Source organism: Podarcis tiliguerta (genome assembly GCF_965153285.1).
Source record: "Podarcis tiliguerta genome assembly, chromosome: 4".
NCBI classification, from domain to species: Eukaryota; Metazoa; Chordata; class Lepidosauria; order Squamata; family Lacertidae; genus Podarcis; species Podarcis tiliguerta.
The window spans coordinates 80,109,678-80,128,490 of NC_139537.1; the positions used below are offsets into that span (position 1 = coordinate 80,109,678).

Below are 18,813 nucleotides of genomic sequence, written 5' to 3' on the forward strand. Positions count from 1 at the left end.
TCTGTGAACTATGCTTTAGCTGCCATTTTACAGAAACCTTTGTGTCCAATTTGATACCAACTACCTAGGGTGGCCATGTGTCCAACTCAGGGCTTCTCTCTCTCTCTCTCTCTCTCTCTCTCTCTTTGCTGCCTGTGGCAGCCATTTTGTGCTGATGCCTGCAGTGCTTTTATCAACACCTCATTCTTTTCTTTACCAAAAAATGAACTGGTCCTACTTGACATTTGAAGACATCCTCTATTTAGAGGTCAGTCCAGCAAAGAACCGTAAGAAAGGGGAGCAGAACTGTTAGCACCTGGAGCAGGTCATCTGGTTGCAGAGTTCCCTGCTATATGTTTTTAAAAAATAATACCTGGAAGTCTTTGGCATCACAAGGGCATCTCAAAATGCCATATGAGCCTCCCTGGGAAAGGTATTCCATGAAGAGATTGCATATGTCAAGGTAAATCAGGGATGGGGAATCTGTGGCCTTTCAGATGTTGTTGAGTCACAGATCCTATCACCGCTAATTGCTGGCTGGGGCTGATAGGAATTGGAGTCCAATCACCTTTCCGTATCCCTGGGTTAGATTATCAAAAGCAAGTACTGTAAGTCTTTGTTTAGCTGTTTGTTCCCTACATTCGCCTGCCGTTTCAAGGTCAAAACCTGTTGCAGCAACGGAGCGTTTGTCCTCCAAAGTACGTATGTTCCTGGCAAAAAAAGGAGAGGTCTAATGTCACTAGACATCCCCCTCCTACCTTGTCTCTTGATAGCTACGGTTGCCTATTTGGCATTCGCTGTCTGCGCTTCTTGGGCAGAAGACAGATGGGCAGACCTTTAATTGCCAGCCATCATGTCAGGAGAAAAGTTGTCAGGCTCCTTGACATCCTCATGGAAAGCGTCCAGACATCAGGCCAGACTGCAAGATGCATGGCTGTTGGCTAAAATGTGCTGTTCTGCCACTGTCCAGTAAACACACATGTGCTTCCCTGATGTTCTAGAATCATGGAATTGCGGAGCTGGGAGGGACCCCCTGAAATGCAGGAAACTCAACTAAAGAAGTACATTTCATATTGCGTTATGTATTCTCCAATAACTGGGCAAGTCATTCAGAGAAATTAAAGGGTGTTTCCCCCAGCCTTTTCCCAAGATGAAAAATGTAGCTTTCTTTCAAAGCACTAAACTAAGGTTAATCCCAATATAGCAGTTTCAGTGCAATATCACATCTTCAGCAGCAGTGCAGGAGCTCTGCTATCCATCAGGATAAGTCAGCTTCAGCTATTAAAAAGAGCATTATGGGATGGGAAATGTGCCCTCCAGCACTCCAGCTACATAGAGCTTTCAACAAACTTTTGTACAGATTTGCTTCTCACTGTCACCACAGATTGCTCCCCCCCCCAAAAAAAAGGTAATATTTTATTAAGTGACAAAATACTGTGTTTTGAGAGCATGGGAAACAGGATGTAGCTATAGTGTGTGTGGTCTGTTTCTTTAAGAGGTGTGCCTGTCATCAAACGAACTCCCCTCCCTTGCTGTCAGTGACAGTTTTCTAACAACAAGCCCTAGGGGAGTGTGCATATAAGTGCACATATCGCTGAAAATAAGGCGGGGGAGATGGCAGGGGAAATAGCTTGCGAAAATGTTTATATTAGCCAAAATGATATGTAATATTAGAAAAAATGTACACTAAATTGCCAACCAGTTTTCATTATTGATATAGATATCCATATATATTATGAACTGATGCTGAAATGCGGCAAACTGAACTTAAGATTCAAAAACAGAGAGAAACACAGAAAAAACAAAATTGGCAGATTTCTCATATAATCTTAAGAGTTAGAAGGGACCCTGAGGGTCATCTAACCCAACTGCCTACAATGCAGGAATACGCATCTGTCCCATATGGGGATTGAACCTGTAACCTTGGCGTTATCAGTGCCACGCTCTAACCAACTGAGCTATCTAGCTGTCTTCCTGACCATCCCAAACCAGGAGAGAGGTTTCCTCCTGTTCATTTGGAACTATGAGCTTTGTAGGCAACCCTACTGGGTTGCTTTGTCTCTCAGCTTATAAGCACAGTGTGGTCAAAAGTGCATATGTTGGTGGGTGGGAGGCTGCTGAGTGGACAGTTGCACCATTTTGGGTGGCAGAGGCTGGCAGACCAGATAAACTCTTTCAGTCTCTGCTATCCTACGTGCTTAAAGAGAGGAGTTGGCAGGGCGATTGTGCCACACCTGTGCAAACAAGGCCATCGTGTTTGTCACAGTCTCTGTCGTCGCATTCGCAGAATTCCCCTGTGATGTACCATTCCTGGGGCGAACAGATGCACTTTCCGCAGTGACAAGAACCTGAAAGCACACAAAAAATCATTACTAGCACTTACAGAACAGTGGAGCTTTACCCGTCGGGCCTGAAACATCTTGGGCGCACAATCAGTGCCTATTAATAAGCAATTGTCTACAAGGAGATAATCAAGATAAAAGCCCATTGAAGAGAAGAATGCTATAGAGGTGTGCTTTGACTTGAAGAGTTTTCTATAAGGCCCTGTAGTGATTTCTCTCCATACCTCCTCCATCTCCTTCCATTTTGTTTTAATCAGGAGTTACTGTGAAGAGGGAGATGCTTTCGTTTTCTGCCAGAGCTCTAAAATCAAGGCTACTGTTTCCCAGTGGGACAAAGCAGTGTGTGATTTATTAATTCATTAATTTGGCTAAGGTAACAAGGCAAGAAGGGACAGGAGAGATATTCCTTGAGGGCACTGAAGCCAGTAATCCAATCAGGGATTTTTTAAAACAACAACAACAACAACAATGAAGTAGTAAGAATAAGCTACACAGCCATTTATTATCTGCTGGCTGTGGGGGAAGCAGAGCATGCCACAAACACGAAAAGGCTTTTGTTTCTCCAGCCCATGGGTCATATTGGGTGCCCCACTCAAACAGCGGGGAACAGAAGAACTCGAGCACTTGTGTCCATGAGGGATGTCTAACTAACCCCACAACGTATAAAATTGAGGCACAATCCCACTACAAAAAGAAACACTTTCAAGACCTACTGATTTCAGTGGGGGAAATGAATCAATTCTCTCTCTCTCTGGAATGAATGGGAGTTGTGGGGGAGTTTAATTTTGGCTAGATTGTGTGTGCTGGCTTAAGTAGGAGCAGTTGCAACCCTCTTTTGGCCTTTCAAGTCTTCGCTGTTTCATAAGGGACCCCTGACCATTAGGTCCAGTCGTGACCGACTCTGGGGTTGCGGAGCTCATCTCGCTTTATTGCCTGAGGGAGCCGGTGTACAGCTTCCGGGTCATGTAGCCAGCATGACTAAGCCGCTTCTGGCAAACCAGAGCAGCGCACGGAAACGCTGTTTACCTTCCCGCCAGAGTGGTACCTATTTATCTACTTGCACCTTGACATGCTTTCTAACTGCTAGGTTGGCAGGAGCAGGGACCGAGCAACGGGAGCTCACCCTGTCACGGGGATTCGAACCGCTGACCTTCTGATCGGCAAGTCCTAGGCTATGTGGTTTAACCCACAGCGCCACCCGCGTCCCAAGGTGATGGTTACTGGATTATTATTTATCCAGAAGATCTGTCCTTGCATCCAGGGGTTGGATCTTAGAATCACAGAGCTGGAAGGAATCCTGAAGGTCATCTGGTCCAACCCCCTGCAATGCAGGAATCTCAGGGGCTCCTGGCATTTTCTGCCTCTGGCCAGTTTAGGCTCGGCCAAACTGGGCTCATGTCCCTGTTATGCCATCAACTTCACTGGCATACCGAGTTGTGTTTTTGTGTGTGGACAATGTGTCTTTTCAACTGAAGCAACGAACGTAAGCTGGTACCCTCTTGGAGTAATTAAGGATCAGGCAGACTCAGCAAATGGAGAATTAGACGGTGAAGTTTATTGCCAGGCAATAAGGACCCAGTTTGGAATCTCTTCCAAAAGGAACTGGGACCCCGACTGACAGAAATCCAGAGGTCTTTATACCTGAACAGATCACAGCAAATCATAGATCATGAGACAACCATGAGGCAGTCACGATATCGCCAGCGAAATTAGCCAATTAGCAAGCTCCTTGCCATGCTTCCAGCTCCTGGTCAAGCACAGAGTTCTAGTTCTGCTTTCCGTTGCTTGCAGTGACGCTCTGTCTAACCTTTCCCCTAGTTATGACAGGACAGGGAGTTTGGAGATTTTGTGGTTTTGCTCTTCCTGTTCTGTGGATTAATTTAGCCTGTATCTGAGGGGATTTTGTACCAGAATCTCTGATTCACGTCTCCCCCTTGTCCAGGGTACACGGATGTTTGTAGGGGAAAGGTCGGCTCCTAATTTTGCTGTTTCAAACAGTATGCAGTTAGCTAAGGCACAGCTTCCCTTTGATTCAAAATGGATTATAAAACACTGTAAGCCCTGATTATGTGTGAGCATATATGAATATATTGATTACTGATAACTGATTATATGGACAGCATAGGGGTAGCCCTTCTTCCTTGCCTCACAACCACAATGCTCCACCACCAGGAATCGCAGCTGGAGGTGCCGGCAACGCTAATGTGAAGAATCAGCTGTTGAAATAAATTCTTCAAAAATAAATCTTTCAGGCAGAAACCTGGAAACGCAGCCAGAAATTAAGCTGAGCCTGTAGCTGCCAGATGTTTTAAGATTTCATTATTATTTTTTAAGAAAAGTGTTTTGCACAAAATGCAAAGCTCCATTAACAGCTTGATCTTCAGACATGCTCACCAGCGTATAATTGCTCGATATGGTACCATAACAACCGCCCTAGAACAAATGTAATAAAATGGCCTTAAAGGCTAATCATTTCTTAGAATAAGGTGTGTGTCCTCTTCTGCGCTAAGAGCAAGCCAGTGAAGGATTAGTTGGGTTAAGAACAGCAGCCTAGCATCAGGCTTTCATACTCTGAAAAAAGGCATAATATTGTTTCCCCAGGCAGCTAACCATCAAACTTCCTTTGTTTAATTGCAGTGCAAAAAGGTGCAGGGTACCGCAGCTACAGTGGCTTTCTACACAGCTCCCATCATCCTTGATTGTTGGACATCCTGGATGGGGCTGATGAGAGATGAACCCCACAACCTCTGTAGTGTGTTTACTACCCCATATTCCATGATGCCTGTTGCCTATTGAGACAGGTAAGAAGGAAGACAAGAAGCCAAAGCGAATGAAAAGCAAACCCACAAAATTAAATTCTTTCCCCCTTTCTGTTTCACGCCGAGTTCTACAAGCAAGTAGTTAAGTATACCAGTATATATTTTGCAATGACAAATAGTTTGCAATTAAACCCAGAGAGGAAAAATAATTTAATGTATACCTAAAACTGCCTAATTCTCCACCACAAAACACACACACACAAACCATTCCACTGCTGGAGTGGAATGTGAAAACAATGCGCAATGTGAAAAAGGTGTGCAGCCTGGGAGTCATTTTGGACTCACAGCTGTCTGTGGAGGCGCAGGTCAATTCTGTGTCCAGGGCAGCTGTTTATCAGCTCCACCTAGTACACAGGCTGAGACTCTGCCCACAGACTGCCTCGCCAGAGAGGTGCATGCTCTAGTTATCTCTCGCTTGGACTCGCTTGCAATGCACTCTATATGGGGCTACCTTTGAAGGTGACCCAGAAACTACAACTACTCCAGAATGCGGCAGCTAGACTGGTGACTGGGAGCAGCTGCCGAGACCACATAACACCAGTCTTCAAAGATCTACATTGGCTCCCAGTATGTTTCTGAGCACAATTCAAAGTGATGGTGCTGACCTTTAAAGACCTAAACAGCCTCGGTCCAGTATTCCTGAAGAAGCTTCTCCACCTCCATCGTTCAGCCCGGACACTGAGGTCCAGCTCTGAGGGCCTTCTGTTGGTTCCCTCACTGCAAGAAGCCAAGTTACAGGGAACCAGGCAGAGGGCCTTGTCGGTAGTGGCACCTGCCCTGTGGAACAGCCTCCCACCAGATATCAAAGAGAAAAACAACTACCAGACTTTTAGAAGACATCTGAAGGCAGCTCTGTTTAGGGAAGCTTTCAATGTTTAGCAGACTATTGTATTTTAATATTTTGTTGGAAGCCGCCCAGATGGGCGGGGCATAAATAATAAATTACTATATTACTATTATAATGAAGAACTTGTGCAGTTTTTCCTCATCCAGCATTTTGCCTAAGAGGGGAATTTCCTTACTTTCTATTTTCAGTTGCTCAGCTGAATACACAGTAGCTAAGCAGAACTCGGATTTAAAGATGGTGGCTCAGTCTTGGCTCTGTGGAAGTTTCATTTACAATTACTGTCCCACCTTGTCAGAAGAACCAGTCACACATTTGTACACCAGGGATGGGGGACCTATGGATCTTCAGGTGCTGTGGGACTCCAGTCTCCATCATTTTCCAGCCAGCATGGCCAATGGTCAGGGATGATAAGGCTGGGGTCCAGAAACATCCAAAGGACCAAAGGTTTCCACATTCCTGGCTTCAGACAACATCAGGCAAACCCTGCAGTGCAGCAATATCTCTCTCAACTATGTTCTACATTGGTCAATGCTCAGAACCAGTATCCCTGGGAGAGCCATGTCCCCTCACCCCCGCCTTGTGTTGATGGTAGCAGCCATATGGGTGATCTGTTCACCATGGCTAGAAGCAAGGAACTCAAACAGGAGGCCACTGTGCTAGGTTTTTGAAGTTTTCAACACAGCACGATGGGGCCCAGCTGCTCACAGGACTAGTGGGAAACATCCCACCCTTTATATGAGCCTCTCAGTAGCAATCTGCATCCTAGCCCATGCTCAGAACCTGATTTTTTGCCTATTGCTGAAAACCAGAGTAGTGGGACACAGACATTCTGCCCACTGTGAGAAAGGCAGGCAATGACTTGATCATGAACTTGAAAGTGTCCCACATTGGCACACGGGAAATTAAGAAAGCGCTGTCATGGGCAGTGCACATGGCATTTTAAAAGGCCATTTGCAGTATTAGAAAAGCGAGATACTAAATACATGCAGATGAATCCTGATAGACAGAGGTGAGGTTTGGTTTTTAAAAATAAGAAATTAAATAAAACAGGAACCAAAGAATCACATCCTACACAATTTTAGAAGATTATTTAACTCTCTTTCCAACCCAGAGGGCTTCAATCACCACTGAGCCAGTCTTTTCTTAAAATGTCTGCATTTGGTACAAATTTCATAGCTTCGAAGAAGCAGCCATAATACAGTTTGCAACCGAAAACGAATGGCAATCTAACAAGGTATAAAACCTCTGAAATGAAGGAACCCCCTCAGACTTTGATGGATATGAAAGGAATCGGCAGTCCAAAAGAAAAGAGAAAGAATCTCTTCCCACTCCAGACAAGTTTAGCAAACGTGCTCACACACCTGCTGGCAGCACTTGGAACATCATGCCAAGATATAATCCCTCATACACAATGGCCTCATATAGACACGTACACCCACAACTATACCTGCAAATGGGACCACACGCTGTTGGTAAACAATGCCTGAAAGGAAAGCTTCTAAATACAAAACGGAGAACCTCATGACAAGAGTTCTCTGTATTGTAAAATCATTTTGAAAAGCTGTCAAACAGCGAGGGGGCTATGAAAGTTGAGTGCTACAATTTATAACCTGCAGGCTGTGCTTTTTTTAATCTCCCAGAGCATGTCCATACACCGTGGCACTCTGTTTCCCCGCACTTACCCTTCCCTGAGCACAATATGCCGTCCGCCGATTCGCAGAAACTTCTGCTCTCGCTTTCCGTCATGTTGCACTTCCTTGGGTGCTGACACAACTTCCCAAACCATCCATCCTTGCAAATACATCGACCACAGGAACACATGCCATGACCTAGAAGGAGAGATGGCGAGGCAGGGAGAAGTTTGTATTTTAAGTTTATTATGAGGGACGGGTCCTGCATAGGACATTTTGCTGCACAGGGTGAGCAAGATCACAACTCCCTCCTGAAGCTGACCAGCCAGGTACTTGGATTTTACTTCAGCACTGGCAATGAGGCACCACTCTCCACCACACCTGAGGGTGGCAGGCTACATTATGGGGCTCAGGGCAGGGCACATAGGACTCGTAGCTTCCAACAAAGGGGGAATGGCTGAAGAAAGCTCAAAAAGAATGGCTGTGGAAACAGTATTTCATTGGGAATGTATTTCACAAAGAATAGATGGTATTAGGGGAAGGAGGTGGCAATTGGCTGTTGGCAGTTGGCAACTGGCATTTGGGAATTGCTTGCTTATGTTAGTTCCATCTTGACTGTGAAGGTGAGAGGACTTCATGCGGACATTGTCTGGAGGAGTTTGCAAATGATACTTGTTCAAATGTTGCCAGCCTGACAAGTGAAAGGATTTATTTTCAACTATTTGTGAAAGGCACATAAAAATAATAATTCACAGATAGCTAACAGGAACTGCCACCACTGCCTTCCTCTCACACACCCAGCAATTGCTTTCTGAGGCAGCCACCTCACTCTGCCTTATGGCAGTAACAGCACCGGCATGGGGTCAGAACAGGCTGCGATGGATTCGCGTTCGCCTTGTCAACAAAGGAGAAGCTTCACCTGCTAAATCACTATGACCAAAGCCTGGTTGGGGCATAGGGAAATGAGCCACGCAAGAACGTTTTGTGGCAAGCACAGCCCTGAGTCCAAACAACATCCCTGCTTGTCAGACAATGCCAAGCCAATGGCACAGAGTGCAACAGCCAGAGTTTCCATCCCCAAGGCAGGGCTTAAGCCAGATTTTAAAAAATGTGTTGGAATGCTGTGCAAAAAGCTCACTTTGCCACACTCGACTTGGAAAATGCCTTCTGTACTTTTCAGAGTTCCCAGGCAGGGCAAAATTCAGCATGTGCAATCACATCAATCACTGTGACTTTGTGACTGAAGAAGACACACCTGGTGGGCATCTGCCTACACCAGACCTCTTATGGTGGGCATGCCCCAGGGAACTGGATTGGCCTGCCGCTCCCTCACATGTGCACACACTGTATCCCCGAGTATTTGGAAACGCACTGTTCCGTACTTTGAGCACTGCTGTGCACAAAGAAGAGGCCTTGCTGAGTGCAGTGTGAATCAGTCCTTCAGCCCTTTGTGAACAGCAGGAAAGGGACTTTGCTAATTTCCATGTTTATATGTCTAGAAGTCTTTGAGCTGTTCTTATTTGTGTACACAGCAGCCTGAAGAACAACTTGTGGAGTCGAGTCACGTTACCCTTTCCAGTCCACTTATTGATTGTTCTTCATACAAAGTTAAGCACTCAATAACTATGGCATGCTGCGTACTTTACGGTGGGCAAACTGGATCTCCTTCTACACTCACCTTCGCAAACATGCATCTGCATACATAAACAGGAACCTGTTTGCAAATGTGTATGTAAGCCTACATGAATATTTAAAGTGGGCACTGGTTTATAATTGGTTGCAGTCTCCAATATGTAATTGCTCCAGGGGTAACCATGACAATCAATCCATAAATCAGGGCCCCACACACAATCTGATCCACCATAGCTGTATCATGGGCCAATATTGTACAGATTGGAAAGACGAGGGAGTGCACACAACCCTTAGTCAGCAAAAGTGTCTCTTTTAGCAATGTTAACAGGGTTCAATGTGGAAGAGAGGGACTACAGCAAAAATGGCCTCAGCCCAGTATACCTGAAGGAGCATCTCCACCCCCATTGTTCTGCCCGGACACTGAGGTCTAGCTCCAAGGGCCTTCTGGCAGTTCCCTCACTGTGAGAAGTGAAGCTACAGAGAACCAGGCAGAGGGCCTTCTCGGTAGTGGCGCCTGATCTGTGGAACGCCCTCCCACCAGATGTCAAGGAAATAAACAACTATCTGACTTTTAGAAGACATCTGAAGGCAGCCCTGTTTAGGGAGGTTTTTAATGTTTGATGTTTTATTGTGCTTTTAATTCTGTTGGGAGCTGCCCAGAGTGGCTGGGGAAACCCGGCCAGAGGGGCGGGGTATGTATAAACAAACAAACAAATTATTATTACTGTTATTATTATCACTAATCATACAACCTATTTTATCAGAAGGTATCATTTACTGTGGAAAGTGTGTGCAAACTCCTTTCCCTCTTATGATTCTTACCCTTATGCTTCACTGTTTCGCCCTCTCTCCATGACCATGCCAAATTTAGTGAAAATTCAAAGCCCTATTTAGTGATAATTGTTTCACTACCCTTAAAACTATGAAATGTGATTCAGATTTTGTCTCATTGATTTGTGAGCTGGCTACACACAGTTTTTACTCTCTCTCAGCTTCAGTTATCCAAGAGTATATAATGTAGATAACAGACCCACCCTCACTGGGCTCTTGTGAGCATCACAATAAAAATAATTGTTAAATGCATTAAGCACTGAAAGTGAAATTTAAATGATGAATAAAATTATTTAGTAGTTCTATTTTGTTTTTCATCATGGCAAACTCCGCGCCCAGAACATTTTTATTCTTTGGGATTTGGATGTTGCACAGATTTCCTTTTGAAACAGCTCACATTTGAAAGCGTTATAATATTCTAAACATGTTCAATACTCCAAGGAGAAGGATGGCCTGTGCACTGAAGTCTGCAATCCTAAGCACATTTACTTGGAAATAAGTTCCATTGTAATCAATGGCATTATTTTAAGGGAATGGAACAGACTATTTAGGGCATCTCCCCTTTTGACTTCTCTGAGCAGAAGGCTAAAGCATTGGGCCACAGGTCTTGCTGAGAAAGCTCGTTCCTTTCTTCTTCAGATGACAGGCAGCTGCATTTTCAAGTGGCTATAATAAACATGTAAGATCACGGCTGCTTACTCCCTCATCTATCACATTCTTCTCCTTATACCTACCTGGGCCTAGAGTCAGAAAAGAAAGCTATTCATCAATCTCTGCTAGTCAGAATGGTCACCTGCCCATTCTTATTCAGATCACCTGCATTGCCATTCACTTTTTCCTCTCTCATTTCAGTAGGCATCTAATCTCCAGACAAAATCCCTGCCTTTCTCCGAGGTCCCTTCAGCTGTAACACTTTCTGCTTTCTCAGGGGGGCCTAAGGCTTCTGTCCTTTGCAGCAAAAATGAGACTGAAGTTGGTTCCCAATGTAGCGATGCGGAGTGGCATGCACACACTGAATAAGAAAATGAAGTTTCTCTGCCCTGTGCCTTAAAATAAGCTGTGCAATACCTTATCTTGTGCATCTCCATGGGAACCAGGAGACAACTTCAGCCTTGCACAGCAGAAACTTCCTTGGCAAGCAGCACAACTTTCTATGCAAATGGCTTTTCCAAGGCATAGTGTCAAGCAGGCATTTTAACAAAGCAAATCTGGCAGGTGGTAAACTGGTGGTAAATATTTTACAAGAGCAACATGAACCCAGTGTACACCAGTGAAAAGGGGTTTTGGCACTTGACTCCTACCTTCATTTCTGTGCCTATCTCCATCCGCAAAAATCCATACTGCAAATCTGAAACACTGCCCTGATTTAGAGTTATGCAATAGATGCATTTCTGTTTTAATGATAACACTACCAATAGCAAATTTAGGTTGTGCGAGTTGATTTGGAACTCTTACACACAAACTTGCTTTGCCAAAAAGAGAGAGACTTTTTGCAGTGATGAAAGTGACAGAGAAAGGCAGAGGAAAGTGTGGGGTAATGCTTGCTGTGATGGTTCAGTGTTGTCTAACTTCCCCGCAAACAAACCAGCATAAATGTTCAAATGCACAGGTCAACTGAAGCAACCTTATTCAGCCTACGGTTCCTTGAGTCACTCCTCATTTTCTTCCACATGTCAATTTAAGAAACCATCAGGATCCTTTAAAACCAATTATATGGCAATTCCGGACTGTGGTGGGTTGCTCTTTGATCTGCTCCAGAGCCGTATATTTGTTCCCAGTATTCTCCTTACATAACATGTACTTTGGGGCTGCTGGACAGCAGACTTGCAGGAAATCGTTTCATCAGGAGTCTGATCTGATAAAGAGGATGAAGAGTGTGCCTTATGCTGGGCACCTTGCTTTAATTTAACAACATACCACTGCAGACGACGCCATCTATGTCTTCACATTGCCGATCGTCACACTCGCAGATTTTGCCATATATTTTGGACTCTCCTGGAGGGAAACAAGTGCACTGGCCACATTCGCATTTCCCTGTAAGAATAAGCACGCCATCAGTCACATGCAACAATCAGAGCTGCATTGGGTCATTAAGGAAGCAGCAATTAAATATAAAGAACGTATTGAAATACAAATGCAATATATTCAAAAAGAGAAATTCTAGAGAGACTGCTACATCAAGGCTCCTACCTCTATTAGGAATAAAGGTAGCTACCTTGAAAAGGTCTGGCTGGCTGCCCATTTGGCCAATATCACCCACTGGCAGTGGTCTCCCAGGTCTTCCCTATCATGAGCTACCTGGATTAGAAGATGCCCAGGATTAGACACAGAACCTCCCACATCCAAAGCAGGTGCTCAACCACTGAGGTATAGGCCTTCCATGTTAGGAAGGTGTCATGGTACCCACATCTCATGGCTTCTTTCTATACCACTGGAGGACATCTGGAAGCCTAGAGTCTAGTGAGCTCAGTCCACCCTGCCATTTCTTCATAAATGTGTAGTCAACAGTGAAGAAGAAAGTACTTCTTCATGCAGAACATAGTTAAACTATGGAATTCACTCCCACAGGAGGCAAAAGCAGATTTGACAAATGCGTGGAGTAAAAGGCAATCAATGGCCACTATCATCAGTGGCTATGGACGGGAGAGAGACCTTGAGCTATCCATCAATCAGGCGATGGCTTTTTCCACCTGCCTTGCCCCACCCTCCAGCCCCTAGGAGCCTTTCCCAGACCATGACCTTGAGAATAGCAGAAGCAGCTGGGGAGAAAACAGAGGAGTTCAGGATAGATATAGATATAGATATAGATAGATATAGATAGTGTGTCCTTGTTTATCAATTTGATCCTTTTACATGGGTTTGTATGTTTTGTGATATTTTAGGCATTGCAATTAGCCATTATCTTTTCCTGAGTTTAGCAATTCTTTATTGTAACTGATAAGTTTCATTATTATTTGCTGATATTTAATTTTATTGTTTACTATTATATTCAAATGGATTAGTGAATATATTTTTTGTTTGACATGAGTTGTTTATTTCAAAGCTATTTTTTGTATTGGATCATACTGTTATTAGGTGTGTGAGCTTTGATGACTTTCGTTGTTCCTTCTGCTTGTCAACCGGGTATACAAATTAAAAGTGAAATGAAATGAAATGGTCTATGTTCACTGTCATCATCATCATCATCATTTTTAATTTGTATACCGCCTTTCTATCTTACAATACTCAAGGCGGTTTACAAGCTGAAGAAACAAAAAATGTACATCTTATAACATTCTAATGCAATACAAAAATGTGATAATAAAACATAACTTTAAAATAGGCAACCTCCATCAAAAAAGTAACATTCAACAATCATTAGAATAGTATAAAATAATAATATCAACATATAAAAGTTAAACAGAAACCCACTCAACAGTTACAATAATATCTAAACTATAATCAATAAAACAACAGCAAGCCACAGTACATAAAACAATACAATACACATTGAGAAGCAGAGAGTGGGGCAAGGCAGGTGGAAGGAGGCCTTGCCTGATGGAGTCTCTCCCCTCACAGTTCTTCCTCCAGGAACAGCTCCCTTATGAGGACTCCTAGGGCTGGAGGGTGGGGCAAGGCAGGTGGAAGGAGGCCTTGCCTGGTGGAGTCTCTCCCCTCAGAAGCAGGGTGCCCTTGGGTACCAGTTCCTAGGAGCTGAAGCTGGGGAGAGTGCTGTTGCACAAAGGTCCTGCTTGCCAGCTTCCCACAGGCATCAGTGAGAACAGAGTGCTGGGCTAAATGGGCCTCTGGCTTTTCTTATGTTCTTTCTGATCCGGGATGGCTTTTCTTTTGTTTTTCATGGAAGTCAAGGTCAAGGGTTACATAGGGTTCCCATATTGTCTCCCAAGCAGGCAGTGTCTGGACTCAGACCTGTGAAATTAGCTTCAGCAAGGTGTCCTTAGAATTGGCTGTGCCACTTTAGACTGAAGGCAAGGGAATCAGTATGCATCCTGAACACAAGTTGCTTGGAATTGCAAGTGGGGACAGTGCTGTCATGTTCGTGCCCTGCTTGTGGGCTACCCAGAAGAAGCATCTGGTTGGCCACAGGATACCAGACTCAATGGGCCTTAGGGGTGCTTTCGAACTGCTAGGTGGGCAGGAGCTGGGACCGAAAGATGGGAGCTCACCCCACCACGGGGATTCGAACCGCCGACCATGCGATCGGCAAGCCCTAGGCACTGAGGTTTTACCCACAGCGCCACCCGCGTCCCTAATTCCTAGTTTACATCTCATCAAATAACAAAGACTTGAAGCCAATCCACTCAATTGTTTCTTTTTTCTTCTGAAGTGTGGAGTATATTCTACCATTCCCTATAACATCTGTCACCATCTTTTTTTAAAAGAAAAATTCACCTCCTCCCCCATCTTTCACCCCCTCAAAAGTAGCCAATTTGCTTGACAGACGGGCAGAAAAAAGCTTAGTCGCGTAGCACAGGCCTAAATTCCAGGTCGCTCTATTAAAGAGGCTGGCCTCCTGGGCCAAAGAAAAGAACCCAGCAACAACAAAACAGGAGAGCCCATTTTCAGGACGCAGAGGGAGATAATTTCAGCAGCTGTCCTATTTTATTGAATGTGTCTGCTGTGGAAATAACAGCAGGCCCACACGGCCTGGCCCTTTTCTCTTGCTTTGCCTTGCGATAACCATACTTTCAACGCAAACTTGATCATTTGAGTAATTAGAGGAAATCACAGGAAAAAAATGAAAAAGGGATCAACACTTTCACCAACGCTTTTTTCCCTTCCCCGGAATAATAGGTTTACCATAGCAACCCGGATGCAAGAGGGGGGAAATGAACACCAGAAATATCCTCAGCTCTTTTTAAAAGTACAGCACATACAGAAACAATAAAACGTTTGAGGGTGAGAGCTGGACTTTTGGCAAGTAAAAGAAGTGCAGATTAAAGGTGAGTAAACTCCTCTCAGCTCAGTTTGGAACTGACTCAGTATTTACAGTGTTTTATTGAGTCAGACCATCAGTTCATCAGTAATGTCTATGCTGACTGGCAGTGGCCTTGCAGACTATCAATCAAGAGTCTCTCCAACCCCTTCCTGTAGATTGTGTACCACAGGGTTTCCCAAACTTGGGTCTCCAGCTGTTTTTGGACTACAATTCCCATCATCCCTGACCACTGGGCCTGCTAGCTAGGGATGATGGGAGTTGTAGTCCAATAACAGCTGGAGACCCAAGTTTGGGAAACACTGGGTATGTTTCTGCAGTTGCCACCTATTGGCAAAAAGGCAAAGGTGTTATTTAGAAAAGTTGTAATTAAGCGTGCTTGGAGGTCTGTGCCTCAGATGCTCGTATGTTGTTCAGAAAAGGATGAATATCCTAGGCACTCTGCAGACTTGCCATAGATATCAAAGTGAGAATGTCCCTTAACCAAGTGAGAATGTCCCTTAACAAGTGAGAATGTCCCTTAACCATTAGGTTAAGGGACAGAATTCACATACCCCAGGCACGAGAAATGGATTCCACACCAGAAATTTCCACCGACAAACCCAGGGCCCTGGTACCATTTTTTTAGAGGAGGATCACTAAAACAAAACAGCAGTGAAGATCTAAAAGTATCACACTTTTTCTTCTCTAAACTTTTCGTTCCATTTTGTATGATAAAGAGACCAGGGATGGAGAACCTTTTCCATCCCCAAAGACTCTCTCTGGCAGTGATCCCCCAGTCGGATGCTCTGAGTGGTTACCGCTAGCGAAAGTTTCATTTTTCACAGAATGTAATGCACATAATACATTTGTCATTCTGAAGTATGTTGATTCTGGATCCAAAATATGCTAGACAAATGCAAAGGCTCAAAATACTAATCTAAGAGTTTTATTTCTGCAAAAGAAAGAAAACGTTACACTCTTTAGATAGGCCAAAGTTATTATTTCCACCCACAGATGTTCAAGTTGCTTAAGGACAGATTGTAAGGACATTGGCATTTTGGCCCATTATTGTACACACCACATGATGCTATTATGTTGCCATTCACTATTGTCCAGGTTTTTTTTTTATTTAACAAATGAGGAAAGCTGCTGAAATGACTGGTGCAAAGAGTTACACTGAATATAACACTTACCCACAATGCTGGGACCATTAATTACATGTATTTGAACCAATTTGCAGATGCCTACAGAGGATAATAAAAGCTTCTTTGTAAACTGTGAGTTTTGATTTAAATACCGTGTGCTAGAAGTTGAACTACAGTATATAATTTATTGGAATTTCTGCCCCTTTCTACAGCCTGCAAAATGTCAAAGAAAAAGTGAATAATAATAATAAGTGTTCCTACAGAAACACCATAATTTCCTTTACATTCCTATAATGGGCAGATTTTTCCCTACTCTTTTCATTCCGAGTTCATACTTTCTCAGCTGCAACAAGGGACGAAGGGGAAATTTCAGTTTTACATAAAGCATTTGGGGTCAAATTACAACATTGGTCTATTGATCTATACAACAGATCCAAAGCCTGTTGCCACAGTAACAGAGTGCTTTGCAATTTTGAACGTATCCTTGTATTACCCCAATTTTACAGATTGGGAACTAAGACAAAGGCTACCCATTGTTCTAGAGAATATTGTCTCCGTATTTGGGTCTTCAGTGCAGTTCATATGGGCACGTATTCAATTTCCATTACAAGTCTGGATGGCAATATCAAATAAATGGTTACACAAAATGAACACACATCTAAATGTTCAGAGGGCGCCATTTTAATATCAAATAAATGGTTACACAAAATGAACACACATCTAAATGTTCAGAGGGTGCCATTTTCTAGATCAGAGCATTGTGGGTGTTTTGCCTTGCATTTAATACCTGTAACCAATTTCAGCTTTTAAAGGTTGTCGAGATGATTCATTATCTGCTTTGCAACCAAATAATTAGAGAATCAACCATAGTGCTGGTACACCTGAGCACAGTGGTGGCGGTGGCTGTGGAGGATGAGGCCAAGGTGCTAGGATGCAGCACTTCACATTTTACCTCTGGCAGCAAAACCTCCCAGGGCAGCCCTGTTCCCCGGCAAGTGCACACAAAACTGAAATCTAAAAAGTTGTGATGTGCCAAAAAATGTTTTCCTGGACATCGGACTGTTTGTGAATAATCGGACACTGTTTTCAAACAAGTTAAGTTCATCCCAATCTCCATCCCTTCCAAAAACAAGTACCAAACCTGGGATATGTGAAACTCTATGGCAAAGAAGCGATTATCTGAGTATGCGCAGAGTGCATCTTTATCATCATCGTGAAATTCTACAGCTTCTCCCCCACAGAGCTAAGAGTAAGAAGCAGGCCTTTGAGTGACTACAATAAATGCTTCAACTTCGGGGTCAAATTCAACATGGTGAGACATGTATAATGGTGCTTTTTGTCACTGGAACTTTTTAAAATAGCAGCGGTTGGGTGCCTTAAACCAGATTGCAACCACAGTGTAGAAGAGATAAAAGGTCTAACTCCCACCTTCCCTTGTGGTATTTTCCAGGTGAACATCCTACCCCCCTCCCAAGCAGCTATTTGCTCCAGGAAGCAAGTGAGAGAACCGTCAAGTGAAAGCTCATGCACTGCCAACAGAGAGATCGTGCTGGGAGCAGTAAACTCTTGCAGAGCAGTGCAAGCCAGTGGGATTGAATTGTAGAGAGGATGCAAAGGGGTGATTACATTGTGTCTAACCAAGCTGAAATAGGCAAAGATTTGCATTTTCACCCCAGCCGCCCACTTAAATAATCTTAGTTCCAACCAATAAATTATGAACAAATTAAGCATAGTTTAAATATTCCTAAATAAACCTAATGGAGCCTTTGTAATTGGCCTCCAGTGATATTCCTATAACTGTACTATGTTTTTACTAGTTTCCCCCTGTATACATACAGTGCTACCATATGTGGATAAGGATGTTCTAATGACATCTACAATATTAATCGGAAGAAAACTGACACACATCCTAGCATTATTCATACGTTTATCTGAACTACTTGCATCCTAGAGGGACTTGTAAAGACTAATATATGATGAACTAGGAAGTGGGTGGCCCTGCCTTGTACCCAGCTTTTTAAGCTAGATGCCTTCCCCGCCCCCTCTTGCTCCTTTTCTAATTCACACCACGTGGACTTGGCAGCCTAGTTTACAATCTTATCCTCATGTCATTGCGCACGGCAGGAGTAAAATTTGCTTCCATGGAGACAAGTCCCCAAATCATTTATGAGCATTTATTCTTACGTATTCCCGCTGTGTGAGAGTGGGAGTTCAGCCTGTATAAGTCACTGGGAGGAAGAAATCATGAAATAAAATGGGGGGGGGGATAAGGGAGAAATAAAATAATAGCTTACTATGCAGAATAGAAGGGGCAGAGGAAGTCAAAGCGTTCTTAGGAGCTACCTGGAAGTCACCTCCCCCCATCTAGAAGACTCTGTCTAAATAATAAGGAAAACATTCAGATCTTTATTGCTCAGAATGTGCTGGTAAAGTGTTCGTAAAAGTGGAGGTACACCAACACACTACACCCTAGAAGTAGAGAACAGATGTAAACAGAGTTCGTTCAACTCATGGCTCTGAAAGACAAACACAGACCAAATGGGGACTTCTCTTGAGATTCCTGTTGTGCCAACACCTTAGGAGTGGTGGTTTTTAAGTACTCTCATAAATACAACAGATAGCATGCGTTGGACCTTTTACATAGGGCCATGTGAGTCTCTTCCCAAAAG

General features: G+C 43.7%; 1 protein-coding gene across 1 annotated transcript in view; it reads right to left on the reverse strand.

Moving 5' to 3' along the window:
* Window positions 1-18,813, reverse strand: part of ITGBL1 (integrin subunit beta like 1) — a 137,426-nt gene that overhangs the window by 10,636 nt on the left and 107,977 nt on the right. The window contains exons 8-10 of the mRNA XM_083437925.1: window positions 11,999-12,115; window positions 7,670-7,816; window positions 2,214-2,327 (exon numbers count right to left, since the gene is read on the reverse strand). Coding sequence (XP_083294051.1) covers window positions 2,214-2,327; window positions 7,670-7,816; window positions 11,999-12,115 — 378 coding nt within the window. The remainder of the gene's footprint in view (window positions 1-2,213; window positions 2,328-7,669; window positions 7,817-11,998; window positions 12,116-18,813) is intronic.